Source organism: Hoplias malabaricus, chromosome 18, assembly GCF_029633855.1.
Source record: "Hoplias malabaricus isolate fHopMal1 chromosome 18, fHopMal1.hap1, whole genome shotgun sequence".
Classification (NCBI taxonomy): Eukaryota; Metazoa; Chordata; class Actinopteri; order Characiformes; family Erythrinidae; genus Hoplias; species Hoplias malabaricus.
In genome coordinates, this window is record NC_089817.1 from 35,438,962 (window position 1) to 35,459,011 (window position 20,050).

At 48.5% G+C, this 20,050-nt stretch overlaps 1 protein-coding gene across 1 annotated transcript in view; it reads left to right on the top strand.

Moving 5' to 3' along the window:
- cux1a (cut-like homeobox 1a) overlaps nucleotides 1-15,300 on the top strand; it is a 43,770-nt gene extending 28,470 nt beyond the window's left edge. Inside the window, 9 exon segments of the mRNA XM_066650505.1 lie at nucleotides 104-202; nucleotides 287-690; nucleotides 1,413-1,724; nucleotides 1,862-2,000; nucleotides 5,969-6,223; nucleotides 8,313-8,501; nucleotides 10,130-10,448; nucleotides 13,617-14,210; nucleotides 14,326-15,300. Coding sequence (XP_066506602.1) covers nucleotides 104-202; nucleotides 287-690; nucleotides 1,413-1,724; nucleotides 1,862-2,000; nucleotides 5,969-6,223; nucleotides 8,313-8,501; nucleotides 10,130-10,448; nucleotides 13,617-13,887 — 1,988 coding nt within the window. The 3' untranslated portion in view covers nucleotides 13,888-14,210; nucleotides 14,326-15,300.
- The last annotated feature ends 4,750 nt before the right edge of the window (nucleotides 15,301-20,050 follow it).

The following is a 20,050-nucleotide window of genomic DNA, read 5'->3' on the forward strand; positions in this document are numbered from 1 at the left end:
TCTCTGTCTCTCTCTCTCTCTCTCTCTCTCTCTGTCTCTCTCTCTCTCTCTCTCTCTCTCTCTCTCTGTCTCTCTCTCTCCTCTCTCTCTCTCTCTCTCTCAGGTAGTATCACCACCCGGATCCGGATGCCTGATGGAGGCTCAGATGAAGCCATTAAGTCCATCCTGGAACAGGCCAAGAGGGAGCTGCAGGTACAGAAAGGTGAGTCCTCCAAATCTGTGATGTCATATCCTGTAGTTTGGGTATTTATAAATGTATGACCCGTCTCCCTGGTTTCTGCTGCAGTTGAAAATGTCCAGCCGTCCTCCTCCTCCTTCTCCTGCTCTGAGGAGCACCTTCACTCCGTCCTGGACCAGGCTCGCAGGGAGATGGAGGTCCAGCAGGGGGCGCTGGAGGCGGGTGTGAAGGCCCAGTCTGAGCTTTGTGTCCTGGGCTCGAAGCTGCTGACCTCTCCCCTGTCCGGCCTGGCGTTCTCACCCCTCGCTCTCACGCTGAAGAAACCGCTGGACGTCCATGCCGCAGTGAAGCGGGACAGCAGCGAGGGGGCGCTGTCTGAGCTGGGGCAGAACCCTGACACTGCAGCCATCTGGAGGGAACAGTGGTGGAACGCGGTTCCTGCGGAGAGACGTGGAGGAGTCACTCAGCTGCTCTCGAACGACGACTCGCTGAGTCAGGACGACAGCAAGGAGGTTCAGACGACTTTTTACGCTCCATTTAACACACGACAGACTACACTGCCTCCATCGCCAGGGCAACACCACCCCACATCTGTAGTTACACTACTCCTGTTTCCATGGTTACGCCACATCCATTTCCATGATTACACTACACAAGTTCCCACCTGTATCCATTGTTGTACTATACCAATTTCCATAGTTATACTACGTCCATTTCCATGGTTACAATAAACATGTTTCCATGGTTACACTACATTCATTTTTATGGTCACACTACACATATTCCCATTGTTACATTATACCTCTATCCATTGTTGCACTTTAACTGTTTCCATGGTTACACCACATCTATTTCCATGGTTAAATTACATATGTTTCCATTGGTACATTTAACCAGTTTCCATGGTTTCACTACTCCCATTTCCATGGCTACACTACACGTTACAATTGTTACATTGCACCTGTTTCCATGGTTACCCTACATCAATTTCCATGGTTACCCTACATCTATTTCCATGGTTACCCTCTATCTATTTCCATGGTTACCCTACATCCATTTCCATGGTTACCCTACATCTATTTCCATGGTTACACTTCATATGTTCCCATTGTTACATTACACCTGTCTCCATGGTTATCCTACTTCCATTTCCATGGTTACACTACACTCGTTTCTGTGGTTACACATGCTGCGGCTCCAGCTCTAACCCCTGAACTCTGCCTGTTCCCCGCAGCTGAAGCCCGTGTCTCTGGGCAGCGTGACCCCTGCCCCACCCTCTCTGGACTGGATGAGTGCTGAGTCTCCATTCTCTCTGCTTTCCCAGAGTTCCGAGCTCAACGTGACAATGTCGGGCATCTCCGAGCCCCCTCAGTGCAGCCCCCTGCAGGCCATCGCCAAAACGTCCAGCAAACCGGCCCCGACGCCGCTGACCCCAGAGCAGTACGAGTTTTACATGTACCAGGACCTGGACACGGCGGAGCTCACGCAGCAGGTGAAAGACAAACTGGCCAAGAGCGGCATCTGCCAGAGAGTCTTCGGAGAGAAGGTACACACACTTTCTCAGTTAACGTCAGCGTAACGTCAGAGTAACTTCATCATAACTTCACCTTAATGGAGCCGAATATCATTTTTATTATTCAGTTACACTGCTGTGTGTGTGTGTGTGTGTGTGTGTGTGTGTAGGTGCTGGGACTCTCTCAGGGCAGTGTGAGTGATATGCTCTCTCGGCCGAAGCACTGGAGCAAACTCACACAGAAGGGAAGAGAACCTTTCATCCGCATGCAGCTGTGGCTCAACGGAGAAAACACACACCACACCAACGGTACACACACACACGCACACATGCACACACACACACACACACACATACACACACACACACACACACACACACACACATACACACACACACACACACACACACACACACACACACATACACACACACACACACACACACACACACACACACACACACACATACACACACACAGTACATTTAAAGGAGCATTCAGCAGTTTTCTCCAGTGATTCCAGTGGCCTGGATGTGTCAGAGACTTTGCACTAAATCTGGGATTAAACATGGCTGCCCCCTAGTGGTGGACCCGCTCCCTGGAGCCTCATCACCAGGGCCCAAGTCTGATTTTTAATGTTGAACTTTATAGAAAATATATAAAAATATGAAATAATCACGTTCCTAATCATTGTTTGATGTTTTTTTGTATAAAACATGGATTGCTTTTTAATGCAACGGCAAATTACAGTTAGGAAAAATGAAGATTAATAATGAATTATTATTTATAAATGCACTTTATTACTGAAGACTAGAACAGTGATGTTTATATAAAGATAGCTCTTCTGTTGAGGTTCGGCTGTAGTTTATCGTCTGTGATGTACGTAACATTATTGTTTCCGGTCGCTGACCTGGATTTGGAGGTGGTCCATCACTGAGACAGTGTGTGTGTGTGTGTGTGTGTGTGTGGTAGGGGGGTGGGGGGTGTTAGACCCTAGGGGCTCTCACTGCAGGCCACTGAAACAGTTCTAATCCATTACCTCGTCATATCTGTGATTTATGATAATTTACCTCCTGTCCTGACATACCACTGGCCGACGGCTCATTAATATGCAAATGAGGGGCAATGTTGTGACGAATGAGCCGTTAGCAGAGCATGTGAGGAATTATGGGGAATATGTCCTACATTAAACTGGCCTTTTTCTTCCATTCTTTAAACACACACACACACACACACACACATATACACACACACACACACACACACAAACAAATGAGGCAGGTGAGGGAGAGAGAGGAACAGGAGAGAGAGAGAATGTGAGTGTGTGTGTGTGTGGGGGAGGGGGGGTCTTGTTTGAGGTGCCTGTAAGTCACACTTTACAAGTATTAATCAAAGTCAGTTTATTGTTATATAAAATCAGAGTGTGTGATAAGTGTGTGTCCTTCATCTCTCCTGTCCTCTCTAACCCTCATTACACACACACACACACACACACACACACACAGCCTGGAGGAATGCGCTTCTTTTAGCATGTGTGTGTGTGTCTGTGTGTGTGTGTGTGTGTGTGAGGTCAAGGGTAGTGAGTGACCCTCATTAGTCTCTGTACAAATGTTTTGATGAAGGTCATTATGACTTTTCCATGATCCAGAGACAGACACACACACACACACACACACACATACACACACACACACACACACACACACACACACAGAGAGAACTTGTTAAATGTTTGTTAAAGGAGATAAACGAAAGATAAATAAGAGAGTAGTCCTAGTTCGTCTGTTAAATCTGAGCGTTGTTTGAGACCTCACTGAGATCTCCACTGAAACTCCAGAGGAGACAGGTGTGAGATCAGCAGCTGGGTTTCCATCCAAAACGTTCACAGATGTTCTGCGTAACGAAGAAATGTCCATCCACTGCACTTTAGCGAATAAACTCCAGAGGGCGTCGTCTCCGTGATCAGGGGCCGCTTCCACACGAGGGAGAGGGAGGGGTCTGAGCAGGTGCTTTATATCAGAAACACCCTCTGTGTCAGTGAGAGCGGTGTGACAGCGGTGTGTGGGGCGTGTGTGTGGTGTCTGCGTGTGGAGCGTGTTCTGAATGTCTTTAGAGGACAGTAAATAAACGCTGTGTGGTCTCTGACTTTTGCTCAGTGCTGCGTGTGTACAGTGATCTACACACGCTCTGAAATCAGACCCCCAGGGGGCGCTGCTGTGAGATCAGAGGAGAGGAGAGGGGGGCCAGTGCGGGGCTCTGGGGGGCGCTGTGCTGCGTGTGCAGTCGGTCTGAACCAGCTGAGACCTCATTGTTTATTTAAACAGTGCTTTTGTGCATTTGTGATTTAGCGACAGTCGAACTGCTCCAAATCGTCTCAAAGTTAAACTCTTTTCTCGATATTTGGGCCTTTTCCGTTCACTTGTTTCGGGGGTGTCGGAGGATGATAAACCTTTATCTCAGGAGACATTTGAGCAGCAGGAGACTTGGGGTAAAGCTTCTCTGGGCTCTTTGTTTCTCAGTGAAACGACAGATACATTAAGGAGGTCTCCTTTTTGAGTTTCCTTTCCTCTGGGTCCTGAATAATGTAACGCTCCTCATTCACATTAACGCCGCTCCGTTTCCTGCGGAGGTTTGCGCGGCGCTGGGTGTGGACGCGAGGACAGCGTGGGCTGGGGACGTGTTTGTCTCCGCAGATGAGACAGTGGGCTGAAGGTACCGACTGAGGTTGTGGTTCTGATCGCGGAGTGGACACAGACAGCAGTTCAGTCCTCAGCGTCTCATTCAGTTACCATCACATCTAACAGAGCTACGTTCACATATATCTGTGTGTGTGTGTGTGTGTGTGTGTGTGTGTGTGTGGAAATGGTCAGCAGTAACCAGCAGTGTGGCCAGATGTGACCATCCCCCACTATGCTACATACACACACACACACACACACACACTTGCTGCCAGTGCTGGTTGCTTTCAGCTTGTGAGAGAAACACACTGTCACACACACACACACACACACACACTCACCCACACACTGCTGGCGGTTGAGCTGTCACCAGGCCGTGTGTGTGAGTGTGTGTGAGTGTAAATGTGATGTGATGTGTCTGTCCCTGCAGCTTCACACACACTAATCAGAACTGACGGCCTCACCGCTGCTCTCTCGCTGCCACACACACACACACACACACACACACACACACACACACACAGATGAAAATTGAAGAGAGAAAGCTCTGAGACCAGCATCACTTCAACTCACTCTCATGAGGAATAGAACAGATAAATGTAAAGAGAATAACAGCAACAACCAAATAAAAATAAAACCAGCAGCAGTAATAACAATAACATATTATCATTATTATTATTATCATTAACTCATCATTCATTGTCTGTAGCCCTTATCCAGTTCAGGGTCACAGTGGGTCCAGAGCCGACCCAGAACACTAGTCCTTCACAGGGCGACACACACTCACACCGCCGGACACTTTTGAGTCTCTATTCTACCTACCAACGTGTGTTTTTGGAGCGTGGGAGGAAATCCACACAGACACAGGGAGAACACACCACACTCCTCACAGACAGTCAACCGGAGGAAACCCACGCAGACACAGAGAGAACACACCACACTCCTCACAGACAGTCAACCGGAGGAAACCCACGCAGACACAGAGAGAACACACCACACTCCTCACAGACAGTCACCCGGAGGAAACCCACGCAGACACAGGGAGAACACACCACACTCCTCACAGACAGTCAACCGGAGGAAACCCACGCAGACACAGGGAGAACACACCACACTCCTCACAGACAGTCAACCGGAGGAAACCCACGCAGGCACAGAGAGAACACACCACACTCCTCACAGACAGTCAACCGGAGGAAACCCACGCAGACACAGGGAGAACACACCACACTCCTCACAGACAGTCAACCGGAGGAAACCCACGTAGACACAGGGAGAACACACCACACTCCTCACAGACAGTCACCCGGAGGAAACCCACGCAGACACAGGGAGAACACACCACACTCCTCACAGATAGTCACCCGGAGGAAAGACACAGTATTTGTGTAAGAAGCTTGGTGCCAGAATGTAACGGCTGTGCTGTTGAAGGTGGACTGGTGCTGGAATGTGTTTTATTTGTTTATTGACTATCATCGTTTATTTGATCAGGTTGGTTTTGGGTCTGAAGTTTTGTTCCAGGGCGCCCCTGGTGGACATGAAAGGAAATATTTATATTATGGGGTGTGATATCCTGTTTTCTCTCTCTCTCTTCTCAGAGCTGACTCCTAAGACCTCTGCGAGCTGCAGTCCCCTTCCAGAGTCTCCACTCAGTTCCGCAGAGGAGTCCGCAAACCACTCGGATGACCCCAGCGTCCAGCCGTCCAGCGAAGCGCCAGAATCTCCGAACACTTCGCTCTGTCTCCCGGGAAACACAGCCCTCAGCATCCAGGAGGCGGTCACCATGACGACTGAACTGGACACTTACAGCATCACCAAGAGGGTCAAAGAGGTCCTCGTCGATAACAACCTTGGTGAGTTGGTTCTGTGATGCGAAGCCCCTAACGGAGATGGGCTTTTTTACTCATTCACTTATGGTTTCTAATTGCACTTCAAAGGGACTAATCCTTACATACTTTCAGTTAAGGTCGGCTCCACTAGGGGGTGCTATTGTGCTTCACGTTGTAGCTATGGCTTCATTTCATACTCCACCACGGCACACAGCAACACTGTTCCTTTAAGAAGAACACACAGTGTCATAGAGACGAAGAACTGAGTAGAGCCCCCACATGGAGCACTTTGTTAAATGTGAGTGGGTGTGTGACTGAGTGAGTCTGAGTTGAGTTGAGTGAGACGGGGACGGTCTGTAGGACGAGGACAAAGCCTCAGGTCCAAGGTGAGACTGTGTAGAGCTCCGGCTCAGAAACAGGACTCTTATTTTAGCGTGTGGTTAAATGAAGAGATGCCATTGAGAGGTTGTGCTTTTGGTGAAGGACATTTTGGAGGAGACACTGTCCTGTCCTTCGGCATTTAATCACTGTCTCCTCTCTCTCTCTCTCAGTGTGTGTGTGTGTGTGTGTGTGTGTGTGTGTGTGTGTGTGTGTGTGAGAGTGTGTGTGCGAGTGTGTGTGTGTGTGTGTGAGAGTGTGTGTGCGAGTGTGTGTGTGTGTGTTTGCTGATACAGAGTTAAGTGCAGTTTTAAAGCTTCAGTAATGTATTCCTGGGTTCTTTCTTCCAAGTGACGTCTATCTCACTCTCTCTGAGCTGTTGTTGGAAATTTGTCCCTGGAGAATGTTTTGTGTGTGTGTGTGTGTGTGTGTGTGTGTGTGTGTGTGTATGTGCGTGTGTGTGTGTGTGTGTGTGTGTTTCTGAGGGGAGAGTCTGTGGAGATTGAAGTGTAATCACAGCTCTGTTCTCATCTCTGGAGGATTCCTCTTCTGTAAAAACAGATCTTCTCCTTGAAGACACATCCCCCACTGAGCTCACTGAGCTTCACAAGAGCTGTCTGACACCATCAGACTCAATCAGACACTATCAGACACCATCTGACTCCATCAGACACAATCAGACTCAATTAGACACCATCAGACACCATCAGACTCAATCACACATCATCAGACTCCATCAGACTCCATCAGACACCATCAGACTCCATCAGACAACATCAGACACCATCTGACTCAAGCAAACACAATCAGACTCCATCAGACACAATCAAACCCCATTAGACTCCATCAGACACCATCTGACTCCATCAGACTCCATCAGACAACATCAGACACCATCTGACTCAAGCAAACACAATCAGACTCCATCAGACACAATCAAACCCCATTAGACTCCATCAGACACCATCTGACTCCATCAGACACAATCAGACCCCATTAGACTCCATCAGACACAATCAGACCCCATTAGACTCCATCAGACACCATCTACTCCATCAGACACAATCAGACCCCATTAGACTCCACCAGACACCATCTACTCCATCAGACACAATCAGAGTCCATCAGACTCTATCAGACACCATCTGACTCCATCTGACTCCATCAGACACCATCTGACTCCATCAGACACAATCAGACACCATCAGACACCATCTGACTCAAGCAAACACAATCAGACTCCATCAGACACAATCAAACCCCATTAGACTCCATCAGACACCATCTGACTCCATCTGACTCCATCAGACACAATCAGACCCCATCAGACACCATCTGACTCAAGCAAACACATTCAGACACCATCAGACTCCATCAGACACCATCTGACTCCATCAGACACAATCAGACCCCATTAGATTCCATCAGACACCATCTGACTCCATCAGACACCATCAGACTCCATCAGACACAATCAGACCCCATTATACTCCATCAGACTCAATCAGAGACAATCAGACACAATCAGACTCCATCAGACACCATCTGACTCCATCAGACACAATCAGACCCCATTAGACTCCACCAGACCCCATCTACTCCATCAGACTCCATCAGACACAATCAGACTCCACCAGACTGCTCTCCACCAGGCTGAAGGGGATTGTTTGTTTGATCTTGTTTACTTCAAGCCCAGTTCGCCTATCTGACTCAGTGTGTGTGTGTGTGTGTGCAGGGCAGCGTCTGTTCGGGGAGAGTGTTCTGGGTCTGACCCAGGGCTCAGTCTCTGATCTTTTGGCTCGACCCAAACCCTGGCACAAGCTGAGTCTGAAAGGACGAGAGCCCTTCGTCCGAATGCAGCTCTGGCTCCAAGACCCTGACAGTGTGGACAAACTGATAGAGCTGAAACGGACGGAGAAGAAAGGTACAGAGCACACACACACACACACACACACACACACGGGTGCTAACAGAGCGCTCCCTGCAGTTCTGCTCTGGGTGGGATTCACGTTAAACAAAAGCCTCGAAGTCAAAAAAACAAACAATATAATGAAACCTTGTTTTGTCGAAACTCATCTGGAACCGTGGGGTTAATACAGTGGTCATTTACATAGCGCAGGTATCGGAGTTTGAGGATGATGATTAATAAGTGCTGTATCGTACGGCGCTGGAGGACAGTGATGTAGATTACAGAGTTATCCTCTGGCTTTCCTCTCTCTGTCTCCAGGGAACAGTGGTCTGACCCCCGCTCTGAGGAGAGTTAGCCGTATATTAGCCTTTGCTCTTCCTCACTTCAGGCTTTTCACCAGAGCGCTGATAAAAATCAAACCTCCACAGGCCTCTCAGGCTTTTAAACAAGGAAAGAGCGTGTGAAATAATAACGTGATGTTTTTGTGGATATTATAATAAATTAAACATTTCATGTCGCTTCAAAACTCAATGTTTATTTTTCTTTTTAACGAAAAAGTAATATTTTTACCATTTATAAATCAAATTTATAGATTGTTGTATGATTTGTGGTAAGACACTGCCCCCTGCTGGTCACTGTATTACTAACACCCCCCTCTACTGACACTCACTGGCCACTTTATCAGAAACACCCCCTCTACTGACACTCACTGGCCACTTTATCAGAAACACCCCCCTCTACTGACACTCACTGGCCACTTTATCAGAAACACCCCCCTCTACTGACACTCACTGGCCACTTTATCAGAAACACCCCCCTCTACTGACACTCACTGGCCACTTTATCAGAAACACCCCCTCTACTGACACTCACTGGCCACTTTATCAGAAACACCCCCTCTACTGACACTCACTGGCCACTTTATCAGAAACACTCCCCTCTACTGACACTCACTGGCCACTTTATCAGAAACACCCCCCCTCTACTGACACTCACTGGCCACTTTATCAGAAACACCCCCTCTACTGACACTCACTGGCCACTTTATCAGAAACACCCCCCCTCTACTGACACTCACTGGCCACTTTATCAGAAACACCCCCCTCTACTGACACTCACTGGCCACTTTATCAGAAACACCCCCCTCTACTGACACTCACTGGCCACTTTATCAGAAACACCCCCTCTACTGACACTCACTGGCCACTTTATCAGAAACACTCCCCTCTACTGACACTCACTGGCCACTTTATCAGAAACACTCCCCTCTACTGACACTCACTGGCCACTTTATCAGAAACACCCCCCCTCTACTGACACTTACTGGCCACTTTATCAGAAACACCCCCCCTCTACTGACACTCACTGGCCACTTTATCAGAAACACCCCCCCTCTACTGACACTCACTGGCCACTTTATCAGAAACACCCCCCTCTACTGACACTCACTGGCCACTTTATCAGAAACACCCCCCTCTACTGACACTCACTGGCCACTTTATCAGAAACACCCCCCCCTCTACTGACACTCACTGGCCACTTTATCAGAAACACCCCCCTCTACTCGTGATGGTTCAGTTCCCCACTCAGGCCACTGCTCAGTAAAACTGTGTAACTCTTTATTTCTCGTTTTTTCTCTGTAGTTTTCATGAAGCGGAGACACAGTTCTCTGAGTGAAAGCCCCTCGCGTGAAGGTGGACCGTGTTCCAGTGATTATGTCAGAGCCGTAAGTCCTCAACTGACTCAAGACCACCTGCCCAAGGTCGGAGACCACTTGCCCTCAGCCCTGGACCACCAGCCCCAGCTGAAGAAGCCCCGGGTGGTGTTGGCTCCAGAGGAGAAGGAGGCGCTAAAGAGAGCGTATCAGCAGAAACCGTATCCCTCCCCTAAAACCATTGAGGAACTGGCCTCTCAGCTGCACCTTAAAACCAGCACCGTCACCAACTGGTTCCACAACTACAGGTACCACAACCCAGCTTTTACTGTACAGCTGCACATGAGCCTACCGCGGGGGCTGGGGGTGGAGCTTATGGTGCTTTTCCACTGCAGGGTCCACTCTAAATCAGGTCCTGGTTCTGGAAGCGGGTTCTTGTTTAGTGGCTGTTCTCTCGTGGTTCAGAGCGAGTCGAGTAGGGACTAAACCGTGGCGTGTAAACCTTGCAGAGCGCTGATCGTCCAGAGAGAGTCGTCACTCTACGCCACGCAACGCAGACGACCAGCACCAACTCTCCATCTGTAAAATCTCCAGCTGCAGCAGAGATCACGTTTGTTTTTATCCGACTCACGACGGCAGCTCGTAAAATGACGCCGTGGTCTTTTGAAGAGGTTCGAACGCTCCTTGGATCGGTGGCCGACGAAAGAATCCAGCGAGAGCTGGACGCTGCAACAAGGAAGGAACAAACTCTACTGATCTGTCTGAACTGATGACGGAGCTGTGTTCAGTCCCAAACAACAACAACACGCCGATACACCACGAGTAAACACCGCTTAACGTTACCACCGCCGTTGTTGTGGTTTCCAAAGCCCACTGTTCCCCTTAGAGACGGGGTTAGAGACGACACTGGATACATTTCAGGGGGGAGCTGTGGGACCAGGGACCAATCAGAGAGTAGAGACCAGTAGAGTCCAATAGAGTTCGGTAGAGACCAGTAGTGTCCAGTAGAGAACTGCAGTGTCCAGTAGAGAACTGCAGTGTCCAGTAGAGTCCAGTAGAGTCCAGTAGAGACCTGTAGTGTCCAGTAGAGACCAGTAGAGTCCAGTAGAGACCAGTAGTGTCCAGTAGAGACCCGTAGAGTCCAGTAGAGACCAGTAGAGTCCAGTAGAGACCTGTAGTGTCCAGTAAAGACCTGTAGTGTCCAGTAGAGACCAGTAGAGTTCGGTAGAGACCAGTAGTGTCCAGTAGAGACCAGTAGAGTCCAGTAGAGACCTGTAGTGTCCAGTAGAGACCAGTAGAGTCCTGTAGAGAACTGTAGTGTCCAGTAGAGACCAGTAGAGTCCAGTAGAGACCTGTAGTGTCCAGTAGAGACCTGTAGTGTCCAGTAGAGACCAGTAGAGTCCAGTAGAGACCTGTAGTGTCCAGTAGAGACCAGTAGAGTTCGGTAGAGACCAGTAGTGTCCAGTAGAGAACTGTAGAGTCCAGTAGAGACCAGTAGAGTCCAGTAGAGACCTGTAGTGTCCAGTAGTGTCCAGTAGAGACCAGAAGTGTCCAGTAGAGCCCAGAAGTGTCCAGTAGAGACCAGTAGTGTCCAGTAGTGTCCAGTAGAGAACTGTAGTGTCCAGTAGAGACCAGTAGAGTCCAGTAAAGAACTGTAGTGTCCAGTAGAGCCCAGTAGTGTCCAATAGAGACCAGTAGTGTCCAGTAGAGAACTGTAGTGTCCAGTAGAGACCAGTAGAGACCAGTAGAGTCCAGTAGAGCCCAGTAGTGTCCAGTAGAGCCCAGTAGTGTCCAGTAGAGACCTGTAGTGTCCAGTAGAGCCCAGTAGTGTCCAGTAGTGTCCAGTAGTGTCCAGTAGAGCCCAGTAGTGTCCAGTAGAGACCTGTAGTGTCCAGTAGAGCCCAGTAGTGTCCAGTAGTGTCCAGTAGTGTCCAGTAGAGCCCAGTAGAGACCAGTAGTGTCCATTAGAGACCAGTAGAGTCCATTAGAGACCTGTAGTGTCCAGTAGAGACCTGTAGTGTCCAGTAGAGACCAGTAGAGAACTGTAGTGTCCAGTAGAGCCCAGTAGAGTCCAGTAGAGCCCAGTAGAGTCCAGTAGAGAACTGTAGTGTCCAGTAGAGCCCAGTAGTGTCCAGTAGAGAACTGTAGTGTCCAGTAGTGTCCAGTAGAGACCTGTAGTGTCCGGTAGAGACCAGTAGTGTCCAGTAGAGACCTATAGTGTCCGGTAGAGACCTGTAGTGTCCAGTAGAGACCAGTAGTGTCCAGTAGAGCCCAGTAGAGCCCAGTAGTGTCCAGTAGAGACCAGTAGAGCCCAGTAGAGCCCAGTAGTGTCCAGTAGAGACCAGTAGTGTCCAGTAGAGAACTGTAGTGTCCAGTAGAGCCCAGTAGTGTCCAGTAGTGTCCAGTAGAGACCAGTAGAGACCAGTAGAGCCCAGTAGTGTCCAGTAGAGACCAGTAGAGCCCAGTAGTGTCCAGTAGAGACCAATAGAGACCTGTAGTGTCCAGTAGTGTCCAGTAGAGACCAGTAGAGACCAGTAGAGCCCAGTAGTGTCCAGTAGAGACCAGTAGAGACCAGTAGAGCCCAGTAGAGCCCAGTAGTGTCCAGTAGAGACCAGTAGAGAACTGTAGTGTCCAGTAGAGACCAGTAGTGTCCAGTAGAGAACTGTAGTGTTCAGTAGAGACCAGTAGAGACCTGTAGTGTCCAGTAGAGACCAGTAGAGACCTGTAGTGTCCAGTAGTGTCCAGTAGAGAACTGTAGTGTCCAGTAGAGACCAGTAGAGAACTGTAGTGTCCAGTAGAGACCAGTAGTGTCCAGTAGAGAATTGTAGTGTTCAGTAGAGACCAGTAGAGACCTGTAGTGTCCAGTAGAGACCAGTAGAGACCTGTAGTGTCCAGTAGTGTCCAGTAGAGAACTGTAGTGTCCAGTAGAGACCAGTAGAGAACTGTAGTGTCCAGTAGAGTCCAGTAGAGACCTGTAGTGACCAGTAGAGACCTGTAGTGTCCAGTAGAGCCCAGTAGAGCCCAGTAGTGTCCAGTAGAGACCAGTAGAGACCAGTAGAGAACTGTAGTGTCCAGTAGAGACCAGTAGAGCCCAGTAGAGACCAGTAGAGCCCAGTAGAGACCAGTAGTGTCCAGTAGTGTCCAGTAGAGCCCAGTAGTGTCCAGTAGAGAACTGTAGTGTCCAGTAGAGACCAGTAGAGCACAGTAGAGACCAGTAGTGTTCAGTAGTGTCCAGTAGAGCCCAGTAGTGTCCAGTAGAGAACTGTAGTGTCCAGTAGAGACCAGTAGTGTCCAGTAGAGCCCAGAAGTGTCCAGTAGAGAACTGTAGTGTCCAGTAGAGCCCAGTAGAGATCAGTAGAGTCGGGACCATGGAGTGGAAAAGCACTGCTACTGAACAGCACCCTGGTGGAGAGAAGGTGGACTGTAACCAGACGTATTGTTTAACCCAGACTCTCTTCTCCTCTGTGTCTGTCCAGGTCTCGTATCCGCAGGGAGCTGTTCATTGAGGAGATCCAGGCTGCAGGGGGAATCAGAGCGGACGGAGAGAGCAGCGGCGACGGGGGAGAGTCGGACGGACCAAGCCAAGCCCCCCTAGACCACGCCCCCCTTAGCATCCCAGAGTCAGGCTCCGCCCCCAACCCTCGGGACAGCAGCCTGCGGCGGAAAAAAGCAGCGAACTTAAACAGCATCATCCACCGCCTGGAGCGAGCGGCCAACAGAGACGAGGCCAACGAGTGGGAGTTCTAAAGGAGAACCAGAGAGAAACGAGAGAAACTGAGAGGACATGAGAAAAGAGCTGTTGTTATTGTGATTATTGTAGTTACGATGTTTAGTGAAGCACTTAGGGCCCATGCTGGCCACAGGGGGATAACAGCATTGGCCCAAAAAGAGCAAGAAGTACTTCACAGGAGCTTCACAGGAGCTTTGATTCTTCCCAAACCGCAGTGGAGCCGACGGCAGGTGGAGACGGCTCCAGTCCGACGCTCCTCTGTCGTTTCAGACTGTTTTCACTGTAAATGAGTTCAGGACGAAAAACCGCACCTCAGACCAAAAGCACTTCTCAGCAGGAGGTGGTTCTCCTTCTCCTCCTCCTCCTCCTCCTCCTCCTCCTTTTCCTCCTCCTCCTCCTCCTGCTGTCTCTCCATCTCCTGGCTATGCAAACTCCCGGAAGAAGAGGAGGAGGAGGAGGCTTTGTTTTTGTGAGAAATGAATATTCTTTAGAGTTGGAGAAGAAACTCTAGACTTCAGTCGGAGTCGACTCTAAAGTTAAAACTAAAGCACTGCTCTCTCCAGGTTCACGCCTCACTTTTAAAGGAGAAGCAGCCTCTAAAAACAAGGAGCAATGACTAATTATTTGATGATTCTGATCCGGGTTCAGCTCTAGATCATATCAGGACTCTGAGGAGTTATTATTATTAATTATTAATGGTATATTAGTTTATCTTCATGGCTTTAACTGATCCTCCTCTGGCTTCCGTTTCTACGTTTTCTTTAAAGTGGATCGTCCTCGTTTTAGTTCAAAACCAGCAACAAAACAATAAACAAACACAAGGCCGAGCACAGGACGTTATACGCTTTTTAACTTTGAGACGAACGCAGGGCCGCGGTCAGAGCCCTCACTTCTGGGGGAAAGTGAGAATATTTCATGGATATTTTGGGGTGCTCTTGGACGTTTTTGGTCCTTCACAACATCAGCATTGTTCTGTCTCCTCACGGCGTGGGCCCCGGAGACGTCCTCCACACACTAACACACACTCGGCCTTTATTTACCGATGTCTAACGAACTGGACGAAGAAGAACAAACACTTTTATCGATCCCTTGGGGAAATTACTTCTCTGCATTTGACCCCTCCGTGGCAGTGAACACACACACACACACTAGTGAGTGATTCCTCACACACACACTAGGGGCAGTGAACACACACACAGCCGGAGCAGGGGTCTGTGACCACCTTTGGCGCTCGGAGGCAGTTTAGGGGTTAGGCACCTTGCTCAAGGATAAATATTCCTCCACTCAGAGAACACACACCTCTCTAAACCCAGGCCACTTCGTGTGAGACAGGATTTAAATCACATTTCTGTTTAATTAAAGCATCTTTCAACAAATGCAGAATTTAAATGAAATGAAACAAAGCTCTAAAAACACTGAGGTTATTAATGAACAGAACTGGAACCGATTCAGCAGTGATTCAGTTAATTATAGTTCATTCCTAAACGATTGAGTTGCACAGGGGGCGCTCCTGAGCACCACTTTGATCAGCTGAATGAGAAATGGAACGCCCTCCTGCTTCAGGGTCCAGCAGTCCCCAGGCTGGAGGACGTCCCGTCTCTTGTTTAGCCAATCAGAAGAGTCTTAGACGTTAGATGCTCCAAGAGCGTTTAGACGTGAAGGCTGTGTGACGGAGTCACGTTTGAGGCACGCTTCCAAGGAGCAAAAAAAAGTACAGGATTATTGTCGTTTTAAACCCGTACGTTATTTTCCATGAAGCCTTTTTCAAGGTAAACATACGTTTGACGAACTTCTAAACCCACTCTATTGTAGCGAACCCTGCTGCTGACGCACAGGATTATGGGAAATCTAAGGCAGTGAACACTCGATTCAGACTCCCTCCCTCCCTCAGGAAACTGCCTCCGCTGTCATTTCAGACACAGCCTGGGACTGAGTTATAAATGATTCCGTTTGATTCGGTTCAGTATGATCATGATTCTTCCATAAATGATTCAGTTCGGCCTGGTACTGACCTTGATACGATTCAGAGATATCTTTTTAAAATAGACTCTGACCTCAGGCCTGGCCAGGAGTCTGAGTGTGTGTTTGTAGAAGAGAATATTATTAGAATCACATCCAAATCACATGTACTTCCCGTACTGACCCAAACAGATCCGGTACTGACCCAAACTGACCGGTACTGACCCGAACAGATCCGGTACTGACCTGTACTGACCCTAACTGATCCGAACCAACCCGTACTGACCTAAAGTGACCCATACTGATCCAAACCGACCCGTACTGACCCGTACCGATCCGAACTGACCCGAACCGACCCGAACTGACCCGAACTGACCCGAACCGACCCGAACTGACCCGTACTGACCTGAAGTGACCCGTACTGATCCGAACAGATCCGGTACTGACCCGAACAGATCCGGTACTGACCTGTACTGACCCTAACTGATCCGAACCAACCCGTACTGACCTAAAGTGACCCATACTGATCCAAACCGACCCGTACTGACCCGTACCGATCCGAACTGACCCGAACCGACCCGAACTGACCCGAACCGACCCGAACTGACCCGTACTGACCCGTACTGACCTGAAGTGACCCGTACTGATCCGAACAGATCCGGTACTGACCCGAACAGATCCGGTACTGACCCGTACTGACCCGAAATGACCCGTACTGATCCGAACCAACCCGTACTGACACGAACAGATCCAGTACTGACCCGAACTGACCCGTACTGACCTAAAGTGACCCATACTGATCCGAACCGACCCGTACTGACCCGTACCGATCCGAACTGACCCGAACCGACCCGAACTGACCCGAACCGACCCGAACTGACCCGTACTGACCTGAAGTGACCCATACTGATCCGAACCGACCCGTACTGACCCGTACCGATCCGAACCGACCCGAACTGACCCGTACTGACCTGTGGGTCACAAACAAGAAAAAAACCTTTTTTTTGTTGAATATTCTGGGAATAATTTGGCTTTAATTCTTTTTTCTTGGTTCCAGCTGCCACTGCCGCCCCCTGGTGTTTATCATTGAGCACCACATCTGAGTTTATTTGTGTTTTTTTGTTTGTTTTTTTATATTTTGACATTATTTTATTGCCTTTGTTTCTTTATCAGTGACTGGATACTTTATAAAACCCCAGATTATTCCTTTATTAATACTTTATCGATGCATTAATTAATGTTTATTAATACGTTTATTGCTCACTATTTTATTTACGAAACAGAAACCTAATATCAAATGTGTTTGTTTGTTTTTGTTGTTTTTTTGTTGGTGTTGTGTGTTTATTTATAGACACTGTCTCTTAAACATATGGATGTTTTATTATTTGTGGTATATCCATGTTTTGTTGTTTAAAGGAAGGGACTTTTATCTTATAAAGATCAGGTTATATATCATTAGACGAATAGACTGCCGGCAGTATTGGGTTTTGTCGTTTGTTTTTTACACATCTTTTAAAGAGTTAAACCTGAAGGTTATTTTTGTTTGTTTATGTTTTTATGCTAATGAGCTGGAGGAACTCTAGGCCTCTGTGGGCGGAGCTCAGAGCGATGGATCTGAGCGCGCTCCGTGTCTGATTCTGACACTAATCAAAACCTTTTCTGAGCTGAGGTTAAGGTTTAATCCTCAGGCAGCAGAGGGCTCCGAATGGCCACTTTATTAGAAACCCCTTCCTCGCACCTACCCTCACTGGCCAGTTTATCAGAAACTCTGAAACCCGTAAACAGGAGTCCTTCCTCCGTCCACTTTGGGTCGGTACTGACCACTGCACACCGGGAACTCCCCACAGACCTGAGGGTCTCTAGATGAAGCGGGGGGGGGGGGGGGGACTCTAGATGAAGCGGGGCATCTCTAGATGAAGCGGGGGGTCTCTAGATGAAGTGGGGGCGTCTCTAGATGAAGCGGGGGGTCTCTAGATGAAGAGGGGGGGACTCGATGAAGATGGGGGTCACTTGCTGAAGCTGAATCACACCTCTGTTTACAGTGACTTGGACAGGAGGAAAAAACACAGACCTCTGTTTTAAAAATATCTGGATACATTTACATACAGGGCTCGAATGCCATCAGATACTCACAGCAATGTTCCAACACCTACAGTAAAGGGACACACTCCTGGTGAAGACCACAGTGTCTCATTGGGATTTTAGTCAGAGTTCTGTTAAAGCTTGTCCAACCTAGCAACAGTCACTAGGGGAGGACACATTAGTGGGCGGAGTCTGGAGAGGTTAATGTCCATGTGTTTTTGTCTCAGGTCACGATGTGTGTTGATTTTTTGGATCGAGTTTGAAGTGTTTGGATCCTGAGCTCAGTTTTGATTTTAAACCCAACATTTGAGCCACTTTTTTAAAACTTCTGGTTCTAATGAGCAATAAATGTTGAGGGACATGGACCACATCTCCAGAAGGGGCGGGGTTTACGGAGGAGGAGGGCGCTGGTTTAATGTTTGTGTTTGTGTTGTCGTTTGCTGTAAGATTTATTTTGTTGTTGCTAAAGCAAGACGAAGCACTTCCAGGACTCTGAACCATGAAGAAGATCGCTTTTATTCGTCCGATATTTTTCTACGGGGAACGGACTTCATACGATGTGCAGACGTCACGGCTTCATCTGCTCTGCTTTAAACGGAGGCTGGACCGCGCCGCTGAAGACACAGTGTTGGTCTCAGAGTTAGACTCAGCCCTGGTTAAGCCCCGCCCACTCTCCCCCGTCCCCGAACCCTCCAAACGCCGTAATATTCCCAGGTGTCTGTCGTGAACCTGTTTGTGAAGAGAGAGTGAAGTTAACGTTTTTCTTTTCTCTGCCGCTTCGCTGCAGTTCATCGGAGACGTGAAAGGAAGAGTTTGGAGAAAAAACATCTCATTTATGGCGCAGTCAGACGCAGGACTCTCAGAAGGATATTCAGTTCAAAGATGAAGCATGAGGCGTCAGAAACACACACATGACACAGACATCACAGAGCAGACAGAAATCTAAAGTGATTTCACACGTAAACACTCCGTCACTGTCTGTGACCATTATCCAGTTCAGGGCAGCGGTGGGTCCGGAGTCTACCCAGAATCACTGGGCTCAAGGCGGGAACACACCCTGGAGGGGGCACCAGTCCTTCACAGGGTGACACACACTCACACATTCACTCACACCTTCACTCACACATTCATTCACACCTTCACTCACACATTCACTCACTCACACCTGCACTCATTCACTCACACCTGCACTCACTCATTCAGTCACTCATTCACTCACACCTTCACTCACACATTCATTCACACCTTCATTCACACATTCACTCACTCACACCTGCACTCATTCACTCACACCTGCACTCACTCATTCAGTCACTCATTCAGTCACATATTCATTCACACCTTCACTCACACCTGCACTCACTCATTCAGTCACACATTCACTCACACCTTCACTCACACATTCATTCACACCTTCACTCACACCTTCACTCACTCATTCAGTCACTCATTCAGTCACATATTCACTCACTCATTCACTCACATTCACACTCACTCATTCACTCACATTCACACATTCACTTACTCATTCACTCACACATTCACCCACACATTCACTCACTCATTCACTTACTCACACATTCACTCACTCATTCTCTCACTAACAGTGATGTTTCAAAATCCTATACATTTTCCTCAGACAGAAATCAAGCTCAGACCTGGAACTCCTTATTTTGGCAGGACCCCCACTCCCACAGAGTAATGACCCCACAACTGACTCAGGGTGAATGAGGTTTTTCTCCAAACTCTTGCTTTGTGTGTGTGTGTGTGTGTGTGTGTGTGTGTGTGTGTGAGAGAGAAAGTTCCAAACACAATGCACAATGTCCTTTAGCTTCTGTTGGTATGTTGTATTTTCTCATCTTTGTCTCTCAGAACTCAGGTAGAAACTCTGCCCCCCCCCCCCCCCCCTTTCCCCAGGTCTATTTTTCTATGTTTCATAACTTGGAACCACACAGTGGAGCTGAAGCGTTCCGTACCGAATAAAACAATTCTTCCACTTCTCAGCTTCACTCACGCGTCTTTCTTTCATTTGTGTCGGGTCCCACTTCTACAGAGCAACATCAGCTGTAAACTTACAGTGAAATTCACTGACCCACGCAGACACGGAGAACACACCACACTCCTCACAGACAGTCACCC